This window comes from Sturnira hondurensis, unplaced genomic scaffold, assembly GCF_014824575.4.
Source record: "Sturnira hondurensis isolate 20B ecotype Veracruz unplaced genomic scaffold, ASM1482457v3 Scaffold0020903, whole genome shotgun sequence".
NCBI lineage: Eukaryota > Metazoa > Chordata > Mammalia > Chiroptera > Phyllostomidae > Sturnira > Sturnira hondurensis.
The window spans coordinates 1,008,044-1,033,177 of NW_028093534.1; the positions used below are offsets into that span (position 1 = coordinate 1,008,044).

Below are 25,134 nucleotides of genomic sequence, written 5' to 3' on the forward strand. Positions count from 1 at the left end.
AACCATTTGTTGGTGTACAGATGAGTGATATTAAGTATTACATTCACGTACCTTGTGTAACCTTCACTGCCGTCCTCCTCCAGAGCTTTTTCATCTCCCTGTCCCCCAGCCTTCAGTAAACACTGTTGCGCTTCCCACCTGTGTCAGTTTGACTAAGTACCTCATACAAGTGGGATCGTACAGTATCTTTTTGTGCCTTTGTTCTCTTAGCGTGACATCTCCAGGGTTTGTCCATGTTGTAGCGTGCGTCACATTTTTTTAGGCTGGCTATATATACATATATGCATATAAGTATATAATTTTGTCTATAGTTATATGCTTACATATATATCATTTTGTTTATCCACTCACCCACTGATAGATATTTGGGTTGTTTCCATCTCTTAGCTATTGTGAATCCTGCTGCTACTAACATGGGCACACAGATATCTCTTTCAGTCCCTGCTTTCCGTTCTTTTGGGTGTATAGATCCAGAAGTGCAACTGCTGGATCTCATGGTAATTCTGTGTTTAATGTTGGAGGAACTGCCACTCTGTTTTCCTCAGCAGCCGCACTGCTTACATTCCTGCCAGAGTGCACAAGAGTTGCGTTTTCTCTACATTCTCATTAATTTTTTTATATAGTTGCTATCTTAATGGGCGGGAAGTGGTATGTCCTTGTGGTTTCCATTTATATTCCCTTAATTATTAGTGATGTTGAGCATCTGCGTATCTTCTTTGGAGAAATGTCTATTCAGGTCCCTTGCCCAATTTTTAATTGGCTTGTTTTGTCATCGTTGTTGTTGTTATTGTTGAGTTGTATATTTACATTCTTGACCCAACTAGTGACGTGCATGATGTGGTATTTTTTTTAAATTTTATTTATTTATCTTTAGAGGGGAAGGAGAGAGGGAGAGAAACATCAGTGTATGGTTGCCTTTCATGCGTTCCCTGCTGGGAGTTGGCCTGCAGGGAACCGGCCTGCAACCCAGGCATGTGCCCTGACTGGGAATTGAACCGCGATCTTCTGGTTCACAGGCCCGTGCTCAATCCATTGAGCTACGCCAGCCAGGGCATGATGTGGTATTTTAGGATGGATCGTGCAGCCCCCTACCCACTGGGCCCACGCCAGTATAAGTTTAGAGACAGGAAGGAAGAAATCCCAGCCGGGCGAGGGCTGTTACTTTAAAGGATGCATCACTGAGTATCTTGCACATCCCTGCCCCGTCTCTCCACCTGCATCCCCTCACATCCTTTTCCTGCGAAGGTCTCCTGAAGGAGCTGGCCTCTCGGGGTGTTGGAAGCAAGGGCTGCGCTGTGGCTTTCATGGGCCTTGGCCCTTTTCCCTTTGTGGACTTGTTCCTCCATGAGAAAAGATATATATTGAAAATTGTATTTTACAACTAGATTGGTTTAAAGAGAAATAGGGTATAATAAAATCATTAACAGTTGCATTTGTAATTCATCATTGATTGATAGCACATTATTACAATTTCCTCGACCTAAACATTTGTTTTCTCTTTGTGATTTTAAAGAGAGATTTAAATCATTACAACTAAAATCATCAAAAACAATTTTCATGGGCCTCTAGAAGTGTCGTTGACCCCAGGCACTGTGCCCGCTGGGCCTGGTGCGTAAGTCACCCCACTGGAAATTGGAGTAGAACCCGGCATTGAGGGAGGGCTCTGCCTGCCCACGAGTGAAGCCCCTCCCTTGCCACCTGGTCGTGCTAGCTACCTCCTAGGTCTTCCTCACTCTGGATTAGACACAGAGTGTTTTTCATCTCAGCTACTTTTCACCAGAACCCTGTGAGCAGGTTTTATTCTCATTGTACAGAAGCAAAAACTGAGATACAGGGAAGTTAAATGTTCAGACGGTAAGAAATTCTCCCAAGGTCACGTGGCTAATAATGGCGGAGCAGGATTTTGTGCCAAGACTGATTTACTCCAGAGCCTGTGTTCTTTCTGTCATGGTACACTGCCCTCAGGGTGTCACGCCACCCACTGGCTGGGATACATAAAAGAGAAGGAAGGAGAAAGGAAGCAGAATTCCAGGGCGGGTTCCCATGGGAAAGAGATTGGGGGAGCCGCCCCGTGTCGGGCAGGTTGAGAGCAAATAAGTAGGTTGGCAGACTCAAGTGGCAAAGGGTCTGATGCCTCAGTGATAAGAGATTAGGGGAACAAGGGCCACAAAGAAACCAACCTGTATCTGGGTTAACGAAAAGGGAGGGAGGGAGTGAGCAAAATAGATCTTGAAATTCGTTTGCTGTCCGTTAGGATTTAGATGGAGTCCCAGATTGTGTGGTCCTCAGGCCCAGGCCTCCCACCTGGGAAAAACAAACAAACAAACAAAAAATTGGTGCTACAGCCCTTCTAAGCCTGAGAAGGGAAGGAAGAAAGTAACATTATTATTTCTTCATTGGATAAGAGATAGGAGAGAAATGGGGTAGCAACAGGAGGTGATGGGGGAAGAGCTGAAAGCCACTCCCCTCCCCACCCTTTACCCCAGGCTTTGCAAATTTTGTTTTCTTTGTTGTTGTTTTCATTGAAAAGCTATTCTATGTCCCTCAGGGAATAGCCTCCTTGACACACACACACACACACATACACATACACACACACAGAGATGTATACACACATACATATGCTCTCTATATGTACATGTTTTTATAATTTTATTTTAATTCACTTTTTTCACAAACATCTAACCATATTACACATACAGTCCCAGCAATTTGCTTTTTTCGTCTAACCACAGGCCCTGTCCCAGTAACTGCAAATCTGCCACATTCTTCTTAACAACTGTGTAGTGTTTCCAGAATGAATGGCCTGTAATTTACTTAAGCATCCCTCTGTGGATGGACTTTCAGATATGCATCACTCCTGCAAACAGTACAACAGTGAACACCTTTTCCATCTGCAGTAAAATCGGAGAACCAAACCCAGTGGCCACATAAACAAAAGCTTCGCTGGAGGCCGCGCAGGATGTTTCCAGAACTCGGGCAGTGGTAGTGTGTGGTGAGTGAAAGGACCCTCGGAATGAAGAGACAGACTGGAGACCCAGCTCAGCCAACGGCTTGCTGAGCTGCCTCAGTCTCTTGACTCATGCAGAATAAAACTGCCAATCCTGCTTCCGTCACACTTTTGGGGTGGAGATAAAATAGTGTTATGTTTTGTAAACTGTAAAGCATACTTACACATGGCAGTTCTGACATTGAAGCCTGAAGGGCACTAGCTCATCAGCTCTTAGGACCTTTAGTCTGAGAAAAGTGCTTCTGTTCAGAAATTTAATTTTTAAAAATAAACATTTGATTTTGGAATAATTTCAGGTGTATAGAGAAGTTGCAAAAATAGTACAGAGAGCTCCCATATATGCTCCAGCCAGTTTCCCCATAATGTCAGTGTCTTACATGACAACGGTACATTTGCGAATGAAGAAGAAATTAACATTGGTATAGTACTGTTAACTGCGGACTTCACTGAGATTTCCCTAGTTGAAAACTGATTGTGAAGTGAGTTCTTTTTTTTTTAAATATATTTTATTGATTATACCATTACAGTTGTTCTATTCCCCCCCTTCATTCCCCTCCACCCGCACACTCCCTCCCCCACCCTTCTCCCCCCCTTAGTTTATAACCACATGTCTCAAGTTCTTTAGGTTCTGTATTTCCCCCACTATTCTCACCCTCCCCCCTATCTATTTTCTACCTACCATCTATGCTATTTTCTGTGCCTTATCCCCCCTTCTCCTCCTCCCACCCCCCTGTTTCTAACCCTCCATGTGTTCTTCATTTCTATGGTTCCACTCCTCATCTAGCTGTCCTCTTGGTTTGCTTTTGTTAATAACTGTGTGTTTGCTGTCCTTTCACTGTTCATATTTTTCATCATCTCTTTCTTATATAAGTCCCTTTAGCATTTCATATAATAAGGGCTTGGTGATGATGAACTCCTTGAACTTGACCTTATCTGAGAAGCACTTTATCTGTCCTTCCATTCTAAATGAAAGTTTTGCTGGATAAAGCAATCTTGGCTGTAGGTCTTTGGATTTCATGACTTGGAATACTTCTTTCCAGCCCCTTCTTGCCTGTAAGGTCTCTTTTGAGAAATCCGCTGACAGTCTGATGGGTACTCCTTTGTAGGTGACTGTCCCCTTATCCCTTGCTGCTTCTAGGATTCTCTCCTTCATTTTGGTCTTGGCTAATGTAATTATGATGTGCCTTGGTGTGTTCCTTCTTGGGTCCAACTTCTTTGGGACTCTCTGAGCTTCCTGGATTTCCTGGAAGTCTATTTCCTTTGCCAGACTGGGGAAGTTCTCCTTTATTATTTGTTCAAATACGTTTTCCACTCGTGGCTGTTTCTTTCCCCCTTCTGGTACCCCTATAATCCGGATGTTGGAACGTTTAAAGATGTCCTGGAGGTTCCTAAGCCTCTCCTCATTTTTTTGAATTCTCATTTCTTCATTCCTTTCTGGTGGGATGTTTTGTTCTTCCTTCTGGTCCATTCCATTGATTTGAGTCCCAGTTTCCTTTCCATCACTATTGGTTTCCTGGACATCTCCCTTCATTTCAATTAGTTTAGCCTTCATATGTTCCTCCAATTTGTGACTGTACTCTACCAATTCTGTGAGCATCCTGATAAATAGTGTCTTAAATTGTGCTTCTGAGAGGCTGGCAATCTGTTGGTCGCTTAGAGTTATTGGCTCTGGGACTTTGAGTTCCTCTTGCATCATCTTTTGGGCTGTTCGTGCCTGTTAAGTAGCAGGATCGGAGCCCTAGGTGTTCACCAGAGCAGGGCAACTCAGTTGCTGGGTTGTGATGTTGTATGTGGGGGCGGGGTCAAAGAGGGACAATGGCTTCCCTCCGGCGCCCGCCACCGCCCCCACGACTCCCACCAGCACCGCAGCCACCACCGTCACCAGGGCCACACGCCCCGCTCCACGGCACGCGAGTGTGCCATGCCACCGCTGTCAGCCCTCCACCACTGGGTTCGCCCCCCGGGGCCTGTGTGGTCCGTCTCACTGCGCGCGAATGTGCGACCTTGGTCAGTCTGCCCCGCACCCCGACTAGTTCTGGGCTGCCTGCGCTCCTAGGTCTGTCCTGCCCAACCCAGCTCCGCTGCTGGCTCCACCTCTTACCGACCTCGTTGAACGGTTTGTAGCTGTCGGACTTCCGTATAATTCGGTTTTCTGGCCTCTGGGTGTGTGTTAGTTCTCCAAAACTTTTGTTGTATCCAAACTTGGTTGTGGGAGAAGGCACAGTGTTTCCACCTATGCCTCCATCTTGGCGGAAGTCCGTGAAGTGAGTTCTGATAGAACACGTTCCATTAATAAAAATTCCCACACCAAGGCTGGCACCGGTCCAGAGGGCCGGCTAGTTCAGCTGCCTGCTCCGTGTTAGGACTCCCTCCAGTACCGGAAGCGTGTGTCCGGTCATGCTCTTGCTTCTGAGGCCAGGGCAGAACCTGCTCCTGCTAGTTCTGCCCTTTGTGCAGGTTATCCAGCAACCTGTTTGAAGACGGTGTTCAAGGTCTAGGCTCCCCCCTAAGTTTTCTGTCCAGGCTTTCTCTCACAACAAGCTTCTCTTATATGGCCCCCAAACTGGTCACGTTGTTGGCTGCCTAGGTCAGAACCATGACACCAGCTGCGACTCAGCGGTCTAGGAGTGGCGCACAGGAGGGGCTGCTCTGTCACCTCCATGGTCACAGACCAGACTGATGGTGCCTAATGTAACAGCAAGTTAAAAAAAATTATGAGTAACTATCATCATAAGAAATTTGGAAGATAAAGGAAGCCACTAAACATGGCTTCTCCATTCTTCCCCACTCCCCACTTTACTTCTCAGTTCCCTGGTTTCCTGGACCTAAGAGCAGGGAATCTGTTCAATTCTCATCTTGTTCTGTTTGGCCCATTTCTCCAGTCATGTGAAATCTCTCTTGTTTGTTATCAGCTTGCTAGTGGCCCCTCTAGCCTGAGTGTTTCACAAGTTTGTCGTTCCTTCCCTGGGTCCACAGGGTCTGCATTTACGCAAAGGGCACTAGCCCATGAGCGAGGCACCAGTAAGGTAGAACACCAAAACAGAAGATCTTGCCAAGAATTTAATACTTGATATATATATATTTTTAAGTTTTATTTATTTATTTATTTTTAGAGAGGGGAAGGGAGGGTGAAAGAGAGAAACATCAATGTGTGGTTGCCTCTCGCACACCCCCTGCTAGAAACCTGGCCTGCAACCCAGGCATGTGCCCTGACTGGGAATCGAACTGGTGACCTTTTGGTTCGCAGGCCAGCGCTCAATCCACTGAGCTACACCAGCCAGGGCAAATATTTGATCTATTTTAAAAACAAACAAAAAGCCAGAGTCATTATCATGAGGGACCAATTATATTATTGGACTTTCTTCTACCAGTCTTATGATTTAATATCTTTATTTTCAATTGCATAAAGGCCTTAATTTGGCATAATGGTTTGACATAATGTCAATTCAAAAAGAACCAAGGTCAAGTCCCAGTGGAAGAACCTCTGCTTAGACTGCCATCCCTCCCTCCCTCCTGGACAGTCAGTTACTGCCCCACCTGGTCCTTATAGCCAGGCCGCATCACCTGCCAAGGCTAGGTAGGATAACGGGTCTTGTCACATGTTCTGTGGTGAGTCGCTGCCTACTCGTGTGCAGCACCTTAGCTCTCCTTCAGCCCCCTCCCCGTCCTCACTCTCAGTTGATGGCCTTGCATTCTATTTTCCTGGACAAATTAACGTTCTCAGAAGAGAACTCAAAGGCCCCTATTCGCCGCATCTGCTTGCTGCCTGCCTTTGTCCCCAGTACGCACTCATCATGAAGGACCCCTGCTCTGTCTGCAGGCAGCCCCTCTGCTTGTGCACTGGACCCAAGCCCTTCCAGGCCGTGCTTCCAGCCACCCTCCTCTCTCATACATCTTCAGTGGTTCCCTCTCGCCTGAGTCATTTCTCCCCTCCAGTCACTAACCGGGCCTGACCCTGCTCAGCTTCCAAGATCAGATGAGATTGGGCGAGTTCAGGGTGGCATGGCTGTGGATTCACCTGAGTCATTTCTACATGTATGTAAACATGCTGTCATTTTTCTCATCCGTAAAAACAAACAAAACACACAAAAAGCTCAAACTGTTCCCCACTCCAGCTACAGTCCATTTCTCTACTCACCTTTACAAGAAAGTTTGTTTTATTCTGCCTTCAGTTCCTCTCCTCCCATGTATTTATTTACTTATTTTGAACCCACTGTAAACTGGGAGTTTATACTAGCAATTCACCAAAGCTTCTTTTGTCAAGGTCATTCGTGACTTTTGCTTGGTGAATCCCAGTGGTCCTCATACTTGACCTATTTAGCTGCTTCTTTGCTATTTCCTCCCTGGGCTCAGTCCTTGGTCCTCTTTGTCTGTACTTAAACGCCGTTGGCCATCTCACCCACTCTCACGATCTTAAATGTGCTGACTTAATCTCCAGTGCACACCTCTTTCCCAAATTCCAGCCTTAACATCTGCACTTGGATATCCAAGAAGTAATCATGTCCAAAATTGAACTCCAGATCGTCCCTTCCAAATCTGTTCCTCCCTCAGGCTTCCCATCTCGGGTAACACCATGCCTTCCCTCCCTCCGGTCACTCAGTCCCAAACCTGGGTGTCATCCTTGACTCCACCCCACATCCTGTCAGTCTTAACTTCAGAATATCCAGAATCCCACCACTTCCCAGTGAGTTGCTGCGTAACCCAGTCAGTGTTTTCCTGCAAACTAGAAAAAGGCTCCCCCTTTGGGTGGGTGCACCTGTGCCCCTGCGCCAGGTTCGCCAGCTTCTACTTCTACCCCTATCTTCCCACAATACCCTTTACTATTTCATTTTCTTAAAAGATTTTCTTTATTTGCCCTGACTGGTGTGGCTCAGTGACTGAGTGCCGGCCTACGAACTGCAAGGTCACCAGTTTGATTCCCAGTCAGGGCACTTGCCTGGGTTGTGGGCCATGTCCCAGTCAGGGGTGTGGAATAGGCAACTGATTGGTATGTATCTCACACATCGATGGTTCTCACCTTCTGGTTCTCCCTCCCTTCCCCTCTCTCTAAATATAAATAAAATCTTTAAAATTTATATATATAAATAAGCTTATATATATATATATATATATAGGTATATCTATAAATCCAACCAGTGTCTCCTCAGAAACCTCCAAAAGATTCCCATCTCACATACTCACACAGCCCCTGGATTTCGTCTCCTGCTCTCCTCCCTGCTCCCTCCAAGGGACCTCTGTGCTGCACCCTAACATGCCAAGTATGCAGTGGCCCCAGGCGCATTTCCATATTATGGATGGCCCTCCCTTGAACTCTGCCTGGAATGTTCCTCTCCCAGGTTTCTACGGGGCTGCCTCCCTCACCTTCTGCAGGTGTTTACTCAAGTCGCCTGGTCAGGGAGACTTTCCCAGACCACCCCTGTCTACAGCCAGACTCCCTGTCCCCCCTCCTGCCTGTTTTTCTATGTAGCACTGATGATCAACAACTAATACAGTCTATTTTTTATTTTGTAATTTATTGTCTCCCTTCCCCCTCAGACAGTAAATTGTATTAGAAATGTTCTTTTTTTAATTGTAAAATGTGCATTTTTTTAAAGATTTTGTTTATTTTTGGAAAGGTGGGAAGGGAGGGAGAAAGAGAGGGAGAGAAACAACGATGTGAGAGAGAAATGTGGATTGGCACCTCAGGCCCGCACCAGACGCTGACCCTGCAGCCGAGGCATGTGGCCTGACCGGGACCTTTCACTTTGCAGGGCACGCCCAGACAACTGAGTCATATCGGTCAGGGCGAACGTACAATTTTTAAGCCTCCAGTTCATGGTATTGTCATTCGCATTGTCGTGCAGCATCACCACCATCCTTTTCCAGAACTTTTTCATCCCAAACTGAGACTCTACATGTTCACAACTCTCCATTCTCCCCTCCTCCCTCCTCCTGATACCCACTATTTTGCCTGTGTGAATTTGACTCAGGTGCCTCATATAAAGGGAACCATACAATACTCACCCTTTCACGGGAGGCTTATTTCATTTAGCATAAAGTCTTCGAGGTTCATGATTTTGTATTATGTGCCAGAATTTTCTTCCTTTGTAAGGCTGAGTAATACTCCATTGTATGTGCATGTGGCATTTTGTTTACCCGTTCATCTGTTCTTGGGCACTTGAGTTGTTTCACGTTTTAGCTGTGTGAACAGTGCTGCTGTGGATGTGGGTGTACAGACATCTGTCTGAGTTCCTGTTTCCCTTTATTTGGGTCATATCCCCAGAAGTGGAATTGCTGGGTCATACGGTAAGTTCTGCTGGATCCTTTGAGGAACTGTGCAGGCGTGGGCTGTCGTTGGTTGTGCTCGCTGACCTAGGCCCAGAGCCTAGAAGAGAGCCTGGCATAGAGTACAAGGTCAAGGAATGCTTGTTGAACTAACTTTTACTTTCTCTGTCTGTGAGCCCGGACTCCCAGTCTAAGAAGGCTGTGTGGCCTGCCTGAGCTGCTTGCTCATTGTGGTCCCGTACTGGCTCCTGATGTGTGCTGTTTCCAGGTTAAGGCCCCCAAAGCAGACCCTAATAACTTGTTCCAGAATCTTGCTGGGAAACCACATCAGGATCACCAGCTGCTGACGGAACCCACCTTCCTTCTATGGCTCGTCAGGCTCCTGACCCCTCTCCTGTTCTCAGATGCAGCCGTGTCACCGACAGTGATCTATTCTGTGTTCTTTCAGTGCCCTGGGCTGTCATTTACCTGGATTCCCTTTAGTTTAGTCTGGTGCTTTCTGGGTTGCGTTCCTTCTCTTAGGTTTACTTCCCCAAATCACCAAGCTCCTGCTGCTCCTTTTTTGCAAAAAGAATTCTCTCTGACAGGGGACAGAGGCAAAAAGGGGCTGGAGGAATGCTGCTTTCTCTGTTTCCTCCAGCTCGGCATCTTCAGGCCCAGACAGCACACTTAGCCCTTTCCCTGTTCTTGCTCCAGATATAACTCTTGTTAAATTTGTTTGCCAGCTTGAGCTACATAGAGCTTCCTGACACTATTCTTCTCCGTCTCTGGTAGCCTTTAACGTAGGCATTTCTGCTATAAAACTTGATGCGCATCTCTTAAAAGACTCACATTCTGAAATGACATTACTGCAAATGGGCTTACAGGAGAGACAGGATCAGGGCCAACCCCTCAACACTTAAGAAACTCTGTAAGGAGAACCCTAAACTTACACCAACAATCTCAGTTGAAGTAGTGACAGTTCAACCTCCACCAGCATCTGAACCTCAAGTCTCTGTTCATCCTTTGCCTGCTGTGTCCTGCGGCGTGTGCTCCCTCCTTTCAGAAGTGGGTTCCAAGGAGCCTTCGCCGCCAGCAGAGTGAAGCTATCCATCAAAACAACCAATCAGGTGCAGGGTCCACCTTCCTCGCTGACCCATGGTTTTCATTTCATGTAGAGGTAGATTTCTTTGTGCCTCCTTCGTTTGTTTTTACTGCTTCACCAGAGGGCTTAATAAAAGTGGAAACCAACCCATTACTGAATCCAACGGAGGCACTTCTAGTGAATTTTATTTCTTTTCCCTTTTCTTTTTTAAAATTTTGTTTATTTTTAGAGAGGGAGAGGAAAAAAATCAAGGTGAGAGAGAAACGGTTCCCTCTCGTCCGTGTCCCAGCCAGGGACCAGATCTGCATGTGCCCTGACCAGAATCAAACCCTGGCGACCTTTCCCTTTGTGGGACGATGCCCAACCACCTGAGCCACACTGGTCAGGGCTGTTTCTTTCCTTCCTTCTTTCTTTTTTTCTTTTTGTTTTATTGATTTTTAAGAGGGGGAGAGAGAGAGAGAAAAAAACACCTATTTGTCGTGCCACTTATTTATGCATTTATTGGTTGATTCTTGTACGTGTCCTGGATGGGGATGGAACCCGCAACTTTGGCCTATTGGAACGACATTCTAACCAACTGAGCCAACCTGCCAGGGCCCTTCTATTGGATTTTATGTTTCTTAAGGTCTTTTGATGTTGCTGAAATGTTCTCTGTAGGTGTAGAACATCAGACATGAAGCTGGGAAATCTGCTCAGGGACTGACGTGACTTCCACATTACGCCAATAGCACCCCCCACTCACTGATTGCCGTGAGCGAGTTCACGTGAGCGGAGCGCTCTCCGAGGCACAACAGTCCACGTTTGGTTGGAGTCATCTGGGTCTCCTGCCTTTATCCGTACCTTTGAAACGCTGAACCTTTTGGAAAGCTTGTCCTGCCTCATAATTATTGTTCCTTACCTCTTCCTCTTTTTCCCTCTTGGGAAGAAAGAAAAGAAAAGGACAGTGGTAGGAAAGCTCAGTACTAATACCTTGCTTGGGCTTTGGAGTGGGTCCTGGATTCAGATCCCAGCTCCACACACTGTCCCTTCCTCTGTAACCTGAGGCCTGTCCCTTGCCTCTCTCCCAGGGCCTCAGGGTCTACATTAGCAAATAAAAACACCTGCTTTGAAGTGATTGGTGTTCGGAGTAATAATTATATCTGAACAGCACCTAGTACAACACAGGGATTTAGTAAATGACTGCTGTTATAACTGAGGTCGTTTGCAGAATTTCCCAACTAGGAATCATCTTTCCTCCCAGATTCTTCTGCAGACACTCATTTGTATCTGCTCCCAGAACCCTCACTGAAATTCCTCGCCGCCGTCATCCCAGTTGCCCTCGTCACTGTTGCTTCCCAGCACCCATGACGGTGTCTCAGTCAGGCACATAGTAGGTGCAAAGTAACTTGTTGATAGATTGAACTGAATCTTACTCATCATTATTCTAAGCTTTTGAACATACATTGTTCTTCTGGGTGTTCTGTGTATCTTAAGTTCTCGAATGTTTAGGGAGGCCAAACTATGAGCAAGTATATGGAATTCTGGGTCTACGGTGAGAAGATGGAGCCCAGCCGTGGGAGATTTGGGGGAGAGACTGTGTGCTTGCGGAAGTGATCAGGTACATAAACTTTGGGGCTTTTTTGAAAAATGGAAGGCACAGTATAATCTCACAGGTGACTTCTCATCACTTTCGTGGTATTCTGTTTATTAGAAGCAAGCCTCTGGGTCAGCCTGCACACAGGTGGAGGGGCTTGCACAAGGGTGTAACTACCAGGAGGCCAGAATCGTTGGGAGCCACCCTAGAAGCTTCCTGCCACACTCCCACGTAACAGACTGAGGCTCGGAGGGGTTTAGTTACTTCCTCAGAGTCACCTTGTTCTATGCTGGGGTGGGAGTCCAACAGAACAGCTTCTTCTTTTAATCACTAAGCATATAAACAAAGTCACCTTAATAATATTTTAAGTAGTTGCTACTATGTGACGCTTATATGTTTTCTAATTTTATCTTCCCAGTAGCCCCACAGAGTTGGTTTTAAAATAGTCCCCATCTGTGATAGATGAGACTCCGAGAAGGAATCAAGAGACAGAACCATTTGCCCAAGTCCACAGATTAGCTGAGTATATCCCCATTCCTAGAGAAGGTGGAGAACAATGGGGAAGGGTGTGGCCTGACCTTGGGACAGGAGGGCTCTAGGCAGCCTGCCTGTGCTTTCTCTGTTGCAGAACCAGGACGGGCCATCCAGCCTCCCCTTAGCCCATGTGGAAAGACCCCTCAACACCATTCCCCTCATAGCGCTGCTCCCAAGCCCACCAGACCGCCTTTGGTCACTTGATTTCACTTGCTCTGGCTGGAAACCTGAGGGTGTCGAGTGCTGGACAAGAGTCGTGCTCATGCCCTGTGCTCCAGCCACACTGGCCTGTGAGTCCTCTTGTCTCAGAGCTTGACGGAGGCTCCTCTCTCTGCCCCACCTCCCACTCCTTTAACCCTGTGGACTCCTATCCCTGCCGGAAGACCAGATCAGGCCTCTGCCACATGCTAAGCACCTGCATATTCCCTTTGCCGCACCTATCGTAGTTGGTAACCTTCCCCGAGGTGCGGGGGAGGGTTCGGCCTGTGAAGGCAGCCCTGTTTGTTTTGCTCGCTGTTCTGTCCCCATCGCGTCCAACACAGTATCTGGCGAACAGTCGGCAGTTGATGAGTGCTGCTGTTATCATCTATTAAGTGAGTATTGATATGCCTTTTGTAGCTCATTCCAGGATCAGCCACCCTGTTTTCCCCAAGGCGCCTCTGTCCTGTAGTAATGTTAATTGTTCCCTTGTCAAACTTTAGTACTAAAGTGCTAACTAGGGGAGAACTGAAGGGCTTCCTGACTTCCCATGTAGCATCTGGCAGGGACTTCTGGAGACCACTAGTTCTGTAGTGTTCCCAACCAGGGCGGTACTGAAGGGGAAGGACGTTTGGCTCTAAGGGATAGATAGGCCAAGAGCAGGATGGAGTGCGGGGTCTGTTTCAAGACAGGAGAGGCCTTGTTTCAGAACCTTTCAAATTGCAGGGCCTATGCTGGTGAGTGCAGACAGGGTTTTTAATAAGGGAGGAGCCTTTATCTCATTATTTAAAAGTAATGTTCAGCCCTGGCTCATGTGGCTCAGTGGATTGAGTACTGACCTGTGAACCAGAGGGTTGCCGGTTTGATTCCTGGTCTGGGCGGGGCGGGGCGGGGCGGGGCGGGGCGGGGCGGGGCCGGGGGTGGGTGGGGTGGGGCACATGCCTGGGTTGCAGGCCAGGTCCCTAGTTGGGGACATGCAAGACCACACATTGATGTTTCTTTCCCTTTATTTCTCCCTCCCTTACCCTCTCTCTAAAAATAAATAAATAAATCTTTTTAAAAAATGTTCACAGCCCTTGCTGGTTCAATTTCTGGCCAAGGCACGTGCCTGGGGTGTGCAAGATGCAACTAGTTGGTGTTTCTCTCCCTCTTTCTCTCTCCCTGCCCCTCTCTCTAAAAATAAGTAAATCAAATCTTTTTTTAAAAAATAATGTTTACAGAGAGTTTGTAAGAACATTGAAGAAAAGCACATACTATATAAGTATATACACCCTCATTGTTTGATTTCATTTATACAAAGATATACATTTCTAATAATGGCTTTGCCTCCATGAGTTACTACGTGTCACAACCACCCTATAAGGTAGACGCTGTTATCTCTGTTTGGCAGATGAGGGTGCTGAGGCACAGAGAGATTAGGTCATTTTCCCTAGGCTCCATAGCCAGGAAACGGCAGCTCAGATTTGAACCCTGTCGGTCAGACACTAAAGCCCTTAACTACTGCACTGGGCAGAGGGAAGTCTATGAAAGTGTGCACTGTCTTTGGATGGTGGTTTATTTTTGCCTCCATTCTCCAGGTGTTCTGTGTGACTTTACTATAGAAGTTGAATGACAAATTTTTGAATAGAGAAGAAGGTGGAGTGATGAAATTTGGAGGACAAACATATACTTTAGAACAAAAAATTTACCCCAATTTGTTTTCCACTCTTCTTTATTTTCCAGAACTGACCACCCCAATTCAGCGGGTCACTGAGACTCTGCCCCCAGATGTGGAAGCCAGCACAGCACTCATTGCAGGTAACAAAGGCCCTGAGCCAAACCCGAGGGACCTCTGAGTTCAGGGGCCTCTCGTTCCAGGCAGCCAGGACTCCAGTGTGATGAACTAGGATTTCCCTATACAGGAAAGCACTACAAATTAGATACCAAATCCACGAATGGGCTCATTTTGGTGCATAGGTTGTCTTACACACACACACACACACACACACACACGCACGCACCCCACTCCCCCCACCCCCCACCCCCCTCTGAGAGACTTCTGTGAGAGGCGTTGCCAGTAAATGATAGGTTGGGAGGTGGCCACAAATAGATATATAGATGCATATGCGCTCTACACTCCAGTGTGTGGGTCAGGAAGAGGATGTGTGTGGTTTGTCCAGTGGGTGAGGAAGAGGATGGGAGGGAGCAGAGAACCCCTGGCAGGAGGCTATGGATTTAAACAACCCTTCCTCTTGGGATAAGCTATTTCCTGTTTGCCTCCTTCCTGTTTCTATTATACTCATCAGAAACTGGTTGACAGTTCAGTTTGATCAGAAATCCAAAGCCTTGTGTCCTTAGCTTGAGCCCCCGGAGACCTCAGGGATTGTGTCCCACCCGAGTTGGGCTTGGTGGGGAATATGGATTTGGAAGTGGACACTAGTTAACTAGACCAAAAAGATCCTTATGAAAAGTGAGGGAAGTGTCTAACTCAGGGGACCCTGTGAATAACTGAGACCTACTCAATCCTGAAACATCTCTACATTTTCCCTCTCCTTTCCAAGTTGTTATCACCGTGGTCTTCCTCACCCTGCTGTCAGTCGTGATCTTGATCTTCTTTTACCTGTACAAGAACAAAGGCAGCTACGTCACCTACGAACCTGCAGAAGGAGAGCCCAGCACCATCCTTCAGATGGAGAGTGACTCAGCGAAGGGCAGGGAGAAGGAGGAATATTTCATCTAGTGATTCCCAGGCCTCAAGGAGCTCATCCAGGCTCCAGTGCTAACACACTGACTATTTAATTTATTAGGTGAAACTTTTATCTGAAACCAGTGAGAAGCATTGATTGATATGGGCAAACCTGAGCTCCTCCCAGGAGGAGGCCCAAATCCAGCATCTCTGACCCCCAGGAACCAGGGGCCTGGAGAAAGCTACTCATGTCTTTAGGCAGGCCTTTGTAGCACTGCAGTGTTTGCGACTGGCCGACAAGGTAGACCTGTACCAGGCAACATTCGAGTATGTGCCCAATCATCTTCAGTTTTTTTCATGGGGATAAGGGGAGTTAGGGTCACTGGCTGCTCCTCTGTCCCCTGCCTGGTCACCTAGTGATAGCCCGAATGGAGACAGCATCCATACTCCTTCCCAGAAGCTGGATGCCACAGTGAAAGGCCAGGCCAGGAGGGACAGAAGTCTATGGAGACCTCACCTCCTGGTCAGCGTGCAGCATCCCTCCGTTGGAGCCCACCCTTGCGGTATTCCCTAACGTCGTACTGAATGCTCTATCAGAATTAAAATTTTTCATTGACTCAGAAATCAGGTTCTCTTAAGAAATAACTACCTTTTAAGGTGCTGACAGGGTCCAGAGGGGAGAAGGGAGAGAACTACAGGGGAAAAGGGGAAGGACTCACACGAACAAGTATAAAGGACATATGGACAATAACTAAGGTGGGGGGCCAGGGCTGGGAATACAAGAAAGAAAACTGTACTTGAACAAGAGTTAAATTTAAAAAAAAAAACAAATAACTACCTTTTCATTTTGACGTACTCCTGCTTAAACTTTTCTTATTTAACTCCTTTGCCTGTTCTCACCCAAGCAAGAACCCTAGGGAAGTTTTGGATGCTGAAGTGAAGCTGGCCCTGGGAAGCCGGTCCCAGAGGGTGTCATCACACACACCCTGGGAGATGGGTTGGTTTCCCCCCACCCCGCAGGGAGCAGTTTCCTAGACCCCACCCTCTGTATGCACAGGGGCCCAGGGGCAGTCGTCTCACCACTTTCCCCACTCAAGTCCTTGAATGGAGCCCAGAGAAGCTTCTTGGATTTAACTCGTATCTCAAAATGAGGTATGTTTACAAGGTGCAGTTGTTTTGGGAGAAATCATTAGCTCCCCAAGTCCACCCGAAGTAAGACTTGAAGAGTTCAGGAAATCAATCTGGCAAGCTAACTTCCAGTTTTCAGTATTTCTTCACAGGGAACTTTGGAGGAACTGAAGGTCATCCTGAACTCACATGTTATACTAAAAACATGTTCTGCAAGTCAAACTTTAGGACGAGTTAGGGGAATCAATCTTTTTCAAAAGTCAATTTCAAAGACAGAGAAACATTGATGTTAAGAGAGAAATATAGGTTGGTTGCCTCCCATATGTGCCTCAAATGGAAAACACCCACAATCTAGGTATGTGTCGTGACCAGGAATTGAAGCCTCAGCCCTTTGGTGTACGAGGCAATGCTCCAACCGAGCCACCTGGCCAGGGCTCGTGCCCTTATTTCTGTTTATGTTCTGAATTCCTCTGGCATAACAGACTTTTAAGAATCTGCCCTGTCCAGGTAGCACAGTTGGTTAGAGTCACCCCAATACACCAAGGCTGCAGGTTTACCCCCCACATACAAGGATCAATGGATCAACCAATGAATACATAAGTAAGTGGAACAACATACCGATGTTTCTTTCTCTCCCCTGAAACTCAATTTTTAAAAATAAAATTTCAAAAAAATCTGAAAGCTTAGGAACTAAAGTGAAGAAAAGTTAAATATCTGGGGTGGAACTAAGAATGATCCAATCTTAACCTTGTCCTACTGCATTTATTTCAAAGGCTTCGTTTTTTTATTTTTATTATTAAAATTTTTTTTAATTTTATTCATTTATCTTTAGAGGGGAGGAGGAGAGTGGGAGAGAAATATCAATGTGTGGTTGCCTCTCATGTGTCCCCCACTGGGAACTGGCCTGCATGCAACCCAGGCATGTGCCCTGACTGGGAATCGAATCGCAATCCCTTAGTTTGCAGGCCCGCGCTCAACCCACTGAGCCCACACTCAATCCACTGGCTTCGTTTTTTTAAAAAAATGGCAGTACCACCAATCTGAATTATTGGTGAGATATAAAAGATATAAACAATAAATCTAAAAACAAGCTGATTAAAGAATCCTTGAAGTGAGGTGTAATGCAACTTCATCACTTTATTCAAATCTTCAAAATAGTCTTTATTCTACATTTTTAGTATAAAAAAATCCACAAGTTAAGTGCACCACAGTGTAGAGAGAGACATACAACGCTGAACTTCCATAACAGTCAATGGTACAGTCAAACATCACATGTACGGAACACAATTTAGATGAACTGAAATTATAAAATAAAATAAACTCCAATTGCTGAAAAATTAAAATATTAAGGATCCCTGAAATAAGTCTTAACCCTAATGAGATTTCACTGGACTCGAGTCATTTTGCAGTGAGGTGCTCACAATAGAACCCCATTAACCCAGCTGAGGAATTCTTGGGAGCTGTGAGTGGCTGCATTAGACACTCAGACAATAAATGGTGACCAATTTTTTATCTGAAAACTCCCCTTAATTTTGGCTCTAAAGTCATTAGGCTTGTGAAATGCATCCTCCTCATTGCCCCCTGCCCATGCACACATTGTAAACAAACTGTTGTTAACAGTACAGTTTGTGTTACTATGTGTTGTTCAAACGAGCTCAGTTTTTCTGGCACCAAAAGCAAATTTGGGTTTTGTTCATGAATGAAGAGACAACCTAAGAGGCGGGTCCAAAGGTACCCTCCTCTTTTGCCTGAGGAAATGCATAAGCAGAAGTAATGGGGTCTGTGCTTGGGCACAGAGGGGGTTTCAGAGGATCCTTCTTAAAGACTAGTTAAAAGATGACAAGTGGGGAGAAGTGCAAGGAGAGAAGGAAATTAGTCTGACTGGCTTTCTGTCCTGCACCCTTGATTCAGTGGAGATGGTGGGAGGGAATGGAAGACAGGCTAAGGGTGGGATGTGGGACAAGGATGGAAAAGAAAAGGCAGACAACTAATGCATTTATAACAAGTCATATAAATCAAAGACTTAAAGGAGATTAAAGACCAATCAGAATAATTTGGCAACTTTAATTCTTAGGAAGATCAAAGTTCCCTCCAAACCTAATTTGATGTTTTATTACTAAAAGCAAAGACCAGTAAGGTACAGTATTACTCCAGAGGAATGAAAGGAAGATCCTCAGGGCTGCTTCACCCACATTCATTTTATGAATGGATACCTCCCTTCCCTCAAAATGCTTTAGGGAGGTACTGCTACCATTACATGGTTCCTTATTAAGTTTGAAAAGTGCCTGAAAGTTTGGGCACCAGAAAGACACCCCAACAACATGTGTCTTAAACTGCAACTTCAGGTTAATATGACTAAAGCAGTTACATTGTGAGAAGTGCTGAAGGTATGTGATGTCTTTCCCGGCACAGAGGCGGCCTTGGTTCTTCACCAGATGGTATAGCCACCATCTGTGCCGCCCATGAAGAAGTTCCCCTTCCGCTGAGTTATGAGGACATTGGCTCCCTGCATGACTGCAAGCTGAGCAGCATTCGGAGGACATCCTGGGGGTGGAGGCTGAAAGGAAGACAAGATTTGGCACAAATCAGCTGATTTAAGAGAAGCAGATACAGGTGAAACAGAGGACCTTGTAAAGAAGATGGCAATGTGCTGACCAACTGCATCTTTAGGAGACAGTCTACCAGCAATCTGGGTTCTAAAGCAGATCTATGAACCCACAGATACAAAGAGAAAAGGGGACACCACTTATTCAAAGGGTTCCAGTTCCAAGATAAAGCCTACAGATACCTTCTGAATATGGGCAGTCTAGACCCATTGGCATCTTCAGTGATTTCCTACCCACATTCCAAAAACGGACCGTGTGCCAGTCCCACAGCCCTATACCACAGGGTCCCTCAACAGTTTTCAGATGACTGGGATAACCAAAGGACTACCTAGCTACACTGTCCCCGCCTCATCTCTGACAGATGGTAAGCAGACAGGCCTTAAAGCTCAGCAAGGACTGTTTGGGCTCTAAATCCCATGCAGAGAGAAACTAAACAGGAGACATAAAATTCCTACTATCTTCCTAAATGCTACTTAAAAGATTATGCATCTTTTTAATCCTCATAGCTCCTAACACAATGCCATGCTGATGGCAAATATTAAGTCAATGCTATGGAATAAATAAATGTTACCAGACCAGTTCACTGTACCAAAGTGAACTGAAAAAGCAGCAGGCAAGACACCTAGGACAGGAGAACAAAGGCATCTGGTTAACTCAGACCCCATTGAACGTTCCAGACACTACTGTCCTGCCACAGTTCACAGGCCCTCTCAGCTGCTTTCTGCCTGACTAGTGGCTGTCAATGGTTGCACTAAAATCAACTATTATCCAAGGATGGTGAAAGGATGAATATATAGTCATTTCAGAAAGTTTAAATGCACAAGGGCTGAGTTTTTTCCCAACAAAGTCATACTCACAGGAATGTTGCCAGCAGTAGCCCCAGCTCCAAACCTGGCACCTGGATCATACCCTCCTTCCACCAGCACTGTTGAACCAGGTGGATAAATGGGGCCAACTGGGTAATAAGCCATAGGGATTGTGGAACCTAAAGGTCCAACAGCCACAGACTGGGCCATGGGGAGATACAGTGAGGCGCCAGGAAATGCAGCTGACATGGTGGGGACTGTGGCAGCCCCTGGGTGCACAAAGCTCGGACGATAGAGCTAGAAAAGGCAGGAGAAGGCAAAATGTTACTTCATGACATTTCTATTTTAGACTTCATTCCTGTTTCCTCTTTGATGAGTCATTCTTAATCTCTGTACAGATTACAATCTATGAATTACATAAATTGCCTTTCCCCTACGGCTCAATATTCTCCTAAATCCCTTCCTACTACAGCTTATGTCAGACTCAAGGAACACAAATTCATCTTAACCTCAGCCTGTACCAAATAATGTAAAAATAATCAGTGCATTCTGAACCCAACAGAAATTGAGAACTATATACTGTTTTAGATTATTCATGTGAGTACTCTCTTCTGTTCATGAATCTATGGAGTCAGACTTAGCTAAGGACTGAAAATGTGATCCAACTTATTCTCAACAACTTTAAGTCTAGTAAACTGGAAGCACCTCTGAGTAGGCAGGTGGAGCATCAGTATAGGGTGGAGCCTGAGGAAGATGCAAGGTCTGAGGGTACACTGGATTCCCAGGAGGCTGCACAGGGTAGGTTGGCTGCGTTGGATATTGACCTGGAAGACAAGAATAAATGCATGCTGCCTACCATACAGAGCCACCAAAATGGAGGAGAGCATACTGGATAGTTAACTTGGAGTAAGCAGAAGGGGATTTGTAAAAACAGACTGCCCTGGAGGAGCCAAGAAAATAAGCATTCTCTCTGCACCCTTATCGCTGAAAATGCTAGATTCCAACTGGACAGCAAAGCTGCTCTTCCCACTAGTACATTGGTGGAAGTGGAAAGTCTTGCTGGGCCCAAGTTCCTTCCAAAACGCACAAGTTCGAGCCCATGTTTTATGGGTGCACCCTGCACTCTGCCTCTGCTCTGGATAGTATCCACAGGCCTGGATGTAAGCACCCAAGACCTCGTGAGTAACGGTGGCTGTCTCAAAGACGTCCGCCCACGGTCGACTTCAAATTAAAAGAATGAGTGAATGGTGGAAGTGAATTCTACGACCGGACAGAGGGTGAAGGGTCAAGTCTTGACAGTAAAAGGCAGAAAGTGTTCTGCCGCCAGCGAAGGAAGGGGAACGTGACCCTTCAAGCCCTTGGCCCGCCCACCAGCACCCGCACCTCACTAGTTAAACCCAAGGCTTGCCCAAGGTGTCTGAGCGCGGAGCCCCACCTCTGCCGACTCCCCATTGGCCTACCCAAATCCCTGCTCTAGCTCCCTATTTGCTTCTGCAGATGCCCATCATGACAAACCTCCCCCCCCCCACTGCAAACTCCCCCCCACCCCGCCCCACCCGAGCCCACAGCGCCAAACTGCGCCACAGAGTTGAAGGGGGAAAGGGCCGGCAGGGAGCGAGCAGCCGTAATTTTCGGGGATGACGAAGGTGTCCGGCGCAGCCCCTGGGGTTGCAGCCGGCCGAGGAGGACGGCGAAGCTTGCCCCAAGCTAGCTTTAGGGGTCCCTGGGCTCCAGGCCTGCTCGCTCCGGGCAACACTACATACCCCGGTCGGCCTTAGCCCACCCCTGTCCTTGCCTTTGCTGTTCATGGTGGCTGCGGGTCCGGTTCGGCTCGGCGTCGCGGACGGTTATTTTTTTCGTCCTCTTCCTGTTCGTAGTCACTTCCGTGTCACGTGCCGATTTGTCCTCTAGCGTCACCCCACGCCCAAATGCCGCTGCCGCCGGAAACCCCGCCCCTTGGCCAGGCCTCCAGTAGCTAAAGCTAGGGCCCGCGTGGTTCCGCCCACTGGCGTTGGCCCCACCCGCTCGAAGTTGCCCTGTTACCCCCACCTCTGTCCTTCGACTAGCGGAAAACCAAATATGTACGTGTACAGGTATTATCTCAGAACTGGACCTTTTCTCTGCGGCAGAGGCAGAACCATTAAACTCTTCCCCGGAATCTTTTCCGCCTACACGCATCAGCTCAAGGTCACCTTACCTTGACAGCCTTTCCACGAGGGGCATAGATTTCAATGATTTATCTACCTACCTGGAATGTGCTCCTTAAACCTTGATCTATCACGCATTCCTACCAAGCCCATCTTAAGCCTTAGCTCCGTAAATATTTGCCAATTCAGCCCACATCTATCCTTTTCTGAATTAGACTGTCACTCAAATCTTCGCTGTCTTGCCTGTTCCACAGGCAGGCTGTCAGTATTTATTTCTGTGTGGCTTGTCCTCACCAAAACCAAGGACGCACTGTGTTGTGTCCTCCACAACAGCTGGCACTAGAAGTGGCACGCTCATGGTACCCAGGGAGTGCCTGTGGCCCTGCCCTTCCTTTGGCGCCCCTTACAGGTGACCTGTACAGTGCCTTGTATATATTTTCTCTCTGTATCGCTTTGCCTGTAACTTAATTGCCCTTTAGAGCGAAGATGCTGTCCTTTAGGGCAGCAAATAAGTTTTTTCTTTCCATCATTTTGAAATAGCTACTGAGAGCTTGCTATGTGCAAGAACAGAGAGAAATCAGAACAAGACAGCTCAACACTATTTTCTGATGGAGTTTACTTTCTATATTGTATGTAATAAGAATGGTGTTAGAAAAGGATAGGAAAAGGGAAAGCTTTGGAAAGAAAGGCCCTCAGTAAACTTTAGAAACCTGTTAAATGTTTGTTGATTAATTAATTAAACCACTAAAAAGACCCTTACTGACTTCAGCTCTCACTTTTGTCTCCAGTATTGTATGAACACCCTTAGAATGCATGATTTCAAGGGGTCTTCACAACAGCCGTCAGGCAAGTCTTGTCTGAGCAGTCTTGTTTTTCAAATGGGAGAAGTAAGTAAAGAGCTGTTTCCCAGTCACATGGTGAACTGTTTACAGAAGCAGGTCTTGTGTCCTGGCGCCCAAGCTCCCAAGTTGGTGTTTTTGTTTTGCTGTGGGGTTTATTTTTTTTACACACCATACTGCCTATCATGACTAAAGTATTCTAAAAATCCAATTTCCAAGAGTTCTTGTTTTTGAACATCTTTTAGGTATTTTTTCTCTTTTCAGTATATTTGCATTATTAATTTGGTTCAGGCTAATACTTGAATTATACGGCCTCTGATATTTACCTTTTCCTGTATTTTGGACTCTGTTCTTATTTATTTTTAAATTTTTTTGAAAGATTTTATTTATTTTTAGAGAGAGGGGAAGGGAAGGAGAAAGAGAGGGAGAGAGACATCGGTGTGTGGTTGCTTCTTGCACACCCCACACTGAAGACGTGGCCTGCAAACCAGGCATGTGGCCTGACTGGGAATCGAACCAGCGACCCTTTGGTTCTCAGGCTCGTGCTCCATCCACTGAGCTACACCAGCCAGTGCTGTTCTTCTTTCTAAATATATTTTGATTATGCTATTACAGTCATCCCAATTATTCCCCCTTTGCCTTCCTCTGCCTGATAACCCCATTCCCTCCAGCAATCCTCCCCTCCCCTTAGTTCATATCCATGGGTCATACACATAAGTTCTTTGGCTTCTCCATTTTCTATACTGTTCTCAACCTCCCTCTGACTATTTTGTACCTACCAATTGTGCTTCTTAATCCCTGCACCTTCTCCTGCATTCTCCCCCTTCCCCTCCCAGCTGATAGCCCTTCATGGGATCTCTATTTCTGTGATTCTGTTCCTGTTCTAGTTGTTTACTTAGTTTTTTGTTTTGTTTTGGGGTGTTTCGTTGCTTTTTAGATTCAGTTGTTGATTGTTGTGAATTTGTGCCATTTTAATGTTCATAGTTTTGATCTTTTTCTTTTTCTTAGCTAATTCCCTTCAACATTTCATGTAATAATGGCTTGGTGATGATGATTACCTTGTCTGGGAAGTACTTTATCTGCCTTTCATTTCTAAATGATAGCTTTGCTGGGTAGAGTAATCTTGGTTGTAGGTCCTTGCTTTTCATCACTTTGAATACTTCTTACCAGCCCCTTCTTGCCTGCAAACTTACTTTGGAGAAATCAGCTGACAGTCTTATGGGAACACCTTTGTAGGTAGAAATATTCAAAGTAATGAAAAGCAAGGACCTACAACCAAGATTACTCCAGCGATTAATCTATCCAGAGATTACTCTCTCTAATTTTCTCTTGCTGCTTTTAACATTCTTTATCTTTAACCTTTGGCACTTTAATTATGATGTGTCTTGGTGTGGCTGTCTTTGGGTCCAACTTGGGACCCTCTGTGCTCCCTGGACTTACATGTCTATTTCCTTCAACAAATTAGGGACATTTTCTTTCATTATTTCCCAAATAAAATTTTGATTTCTTGCTCTTCCTCTTCTTCTGACATCCCTGTGATTCGAATGTTGGTGCCTTTGGAGATGTTCCAGAGGTTTCTTATACCCTCCCCATTTTTTTAGTTCTTTTTTCTTATTGCTATTGTGGTTGAAGGCTTATTTCTTCCTCATGCTCCAAATCGTTTATTTGAATTCCGGCTTCACCTCCTCCACTGTAGGTTGGTTTTTCTTTATTTCACTTAGTGTAACCTTCTTTTCTTCTTGGGTATTTTTTATTTTGTTGCCGCACTCAGTGAGTTCTTTGAGCATCCTGATCACCAGTGTTTTGAATTCTGCCTCTGATAGGTTGGTTATCTCTGTGTCATTCAGTTCTTTTTCTGGGGTTCTATTGTGTTCTTTCAATTGAGCCATATTTCTATGTCTCTCAGTTTGGCAGCCTACCTGTGTTTGTTTCTGTGCATTTAGGTAGAGCTACTTTGACTCCCTGTCTTCTCTCAGTGGTGTGGCCTCTTGTAGAAAAGGCACCTGTCTAAGATGAATGTGTCTTCTTTAAAGCCTTGGTTGTTGGATTTCAATACAGCTCAGTTTTCTGATGGTTCTGGCTGTTATTCATCTTGAAGTCTAGTTGTGGTTCTTTCTGCGGTTGCACGAGGAGGCGAAGTGTGTTTACCTACACTTCCGTCTTGTCGGGAAGTCTGACTTTGTTCTTCTTGAAGGCAGGCACAGTGTTAGACATTCATTCAATGTTGTAATCTACAGACATTTATTTGTAGATTACTTACCAGTGCCAGGCACTGTCCTA

General features: G+C 46.0%; 2 protein-coding genes and 1 long non-coding RNA gene across 6 annotated transcripts in view; 1 reads left to right on the plus strand and 2 right to left on the minus strand.

Moving 5' to 3' along the window:
* The window catches only part of SMAGP (small cell adhesion glycoprotein), a 34,211-nt gene that overhangs the window by 3,254 nt on the left and 5,823 nt on the right, over positions 1–25,134 (plus strand). For 3 of the 4 annotated variants that reach the window (XM_037030897.1, XM_037030895.1, XM_037030896.1), the window contains exons 3-4: positions 14,386–14,460; positions 15,204–15,915. In XM_037030897.1, the coding sequence (XP_036886792.1) occupies positions 14,386–14,460; positions 15,204–15,382 (254 nt within the window). In that variant the 3' untranslated portion in view covers positions 15,383–15,915. Of the gene's footprint in view, positions 1–14,385; positions 14,461–15,203; positions 15,916–25,134 lie in introns of those variants that run through there. The other variant, XR_005064271.1, reaches the window with a different exon arrangement.
* LOC118976413 (uncharacterized) lies at positions 15,920–16,199 on the minus strand. Its single transcript, XR_005064272.1, has 2 exons — positions 16,167–16,199; positions 15,920–15,977 (listed from the first exon to the last, which is right to left on the minus strand). It is a non-coding gene; the product is annotated as an uncharacterized LOC118976413 (long non-coding RNA).
* DAZAP2 (DAZ associated protein 2) lies at positions 17,569–21,767 on the minus strand. The gene is made up of 4 exons (XM_037030893.1): positions 21,664–21,767; positions 20,574–20,692; positions 19,920–20,165; positions 17,569–19,013 (listed from the first exon to the last, which is right to left on the minus strand). Exons 1-4 carry the CDS (start codon positions 21,674–21,676, stop codon positions 18,885–18,887), a joined length of 507 nt encoding a protein of 168 aa, XP_036886788.1. The 5' UTR covers positions 21,677–21,767; the 3' UTR covers positions 17,569–18,884.

Coding starts and splice junctions, on each gene's coding strand:
- DAZAP2 (XM_037030893.1), bottom strand. Junction 20,166..20,573: donor CTCCACCTGCCTACTCAGAG/GTGCTTCCAGTT, acceptor TGCCTTTTCTAG/CTCTATCGTCCGAGCTTTGT. Junction 19,014..19,919: donor CTACTGCTGGCAACATTCCT/GTGAGTATGACT, acceptor TCTTCCTTTCAG/CCTCCACCCCCAGGATGTCC.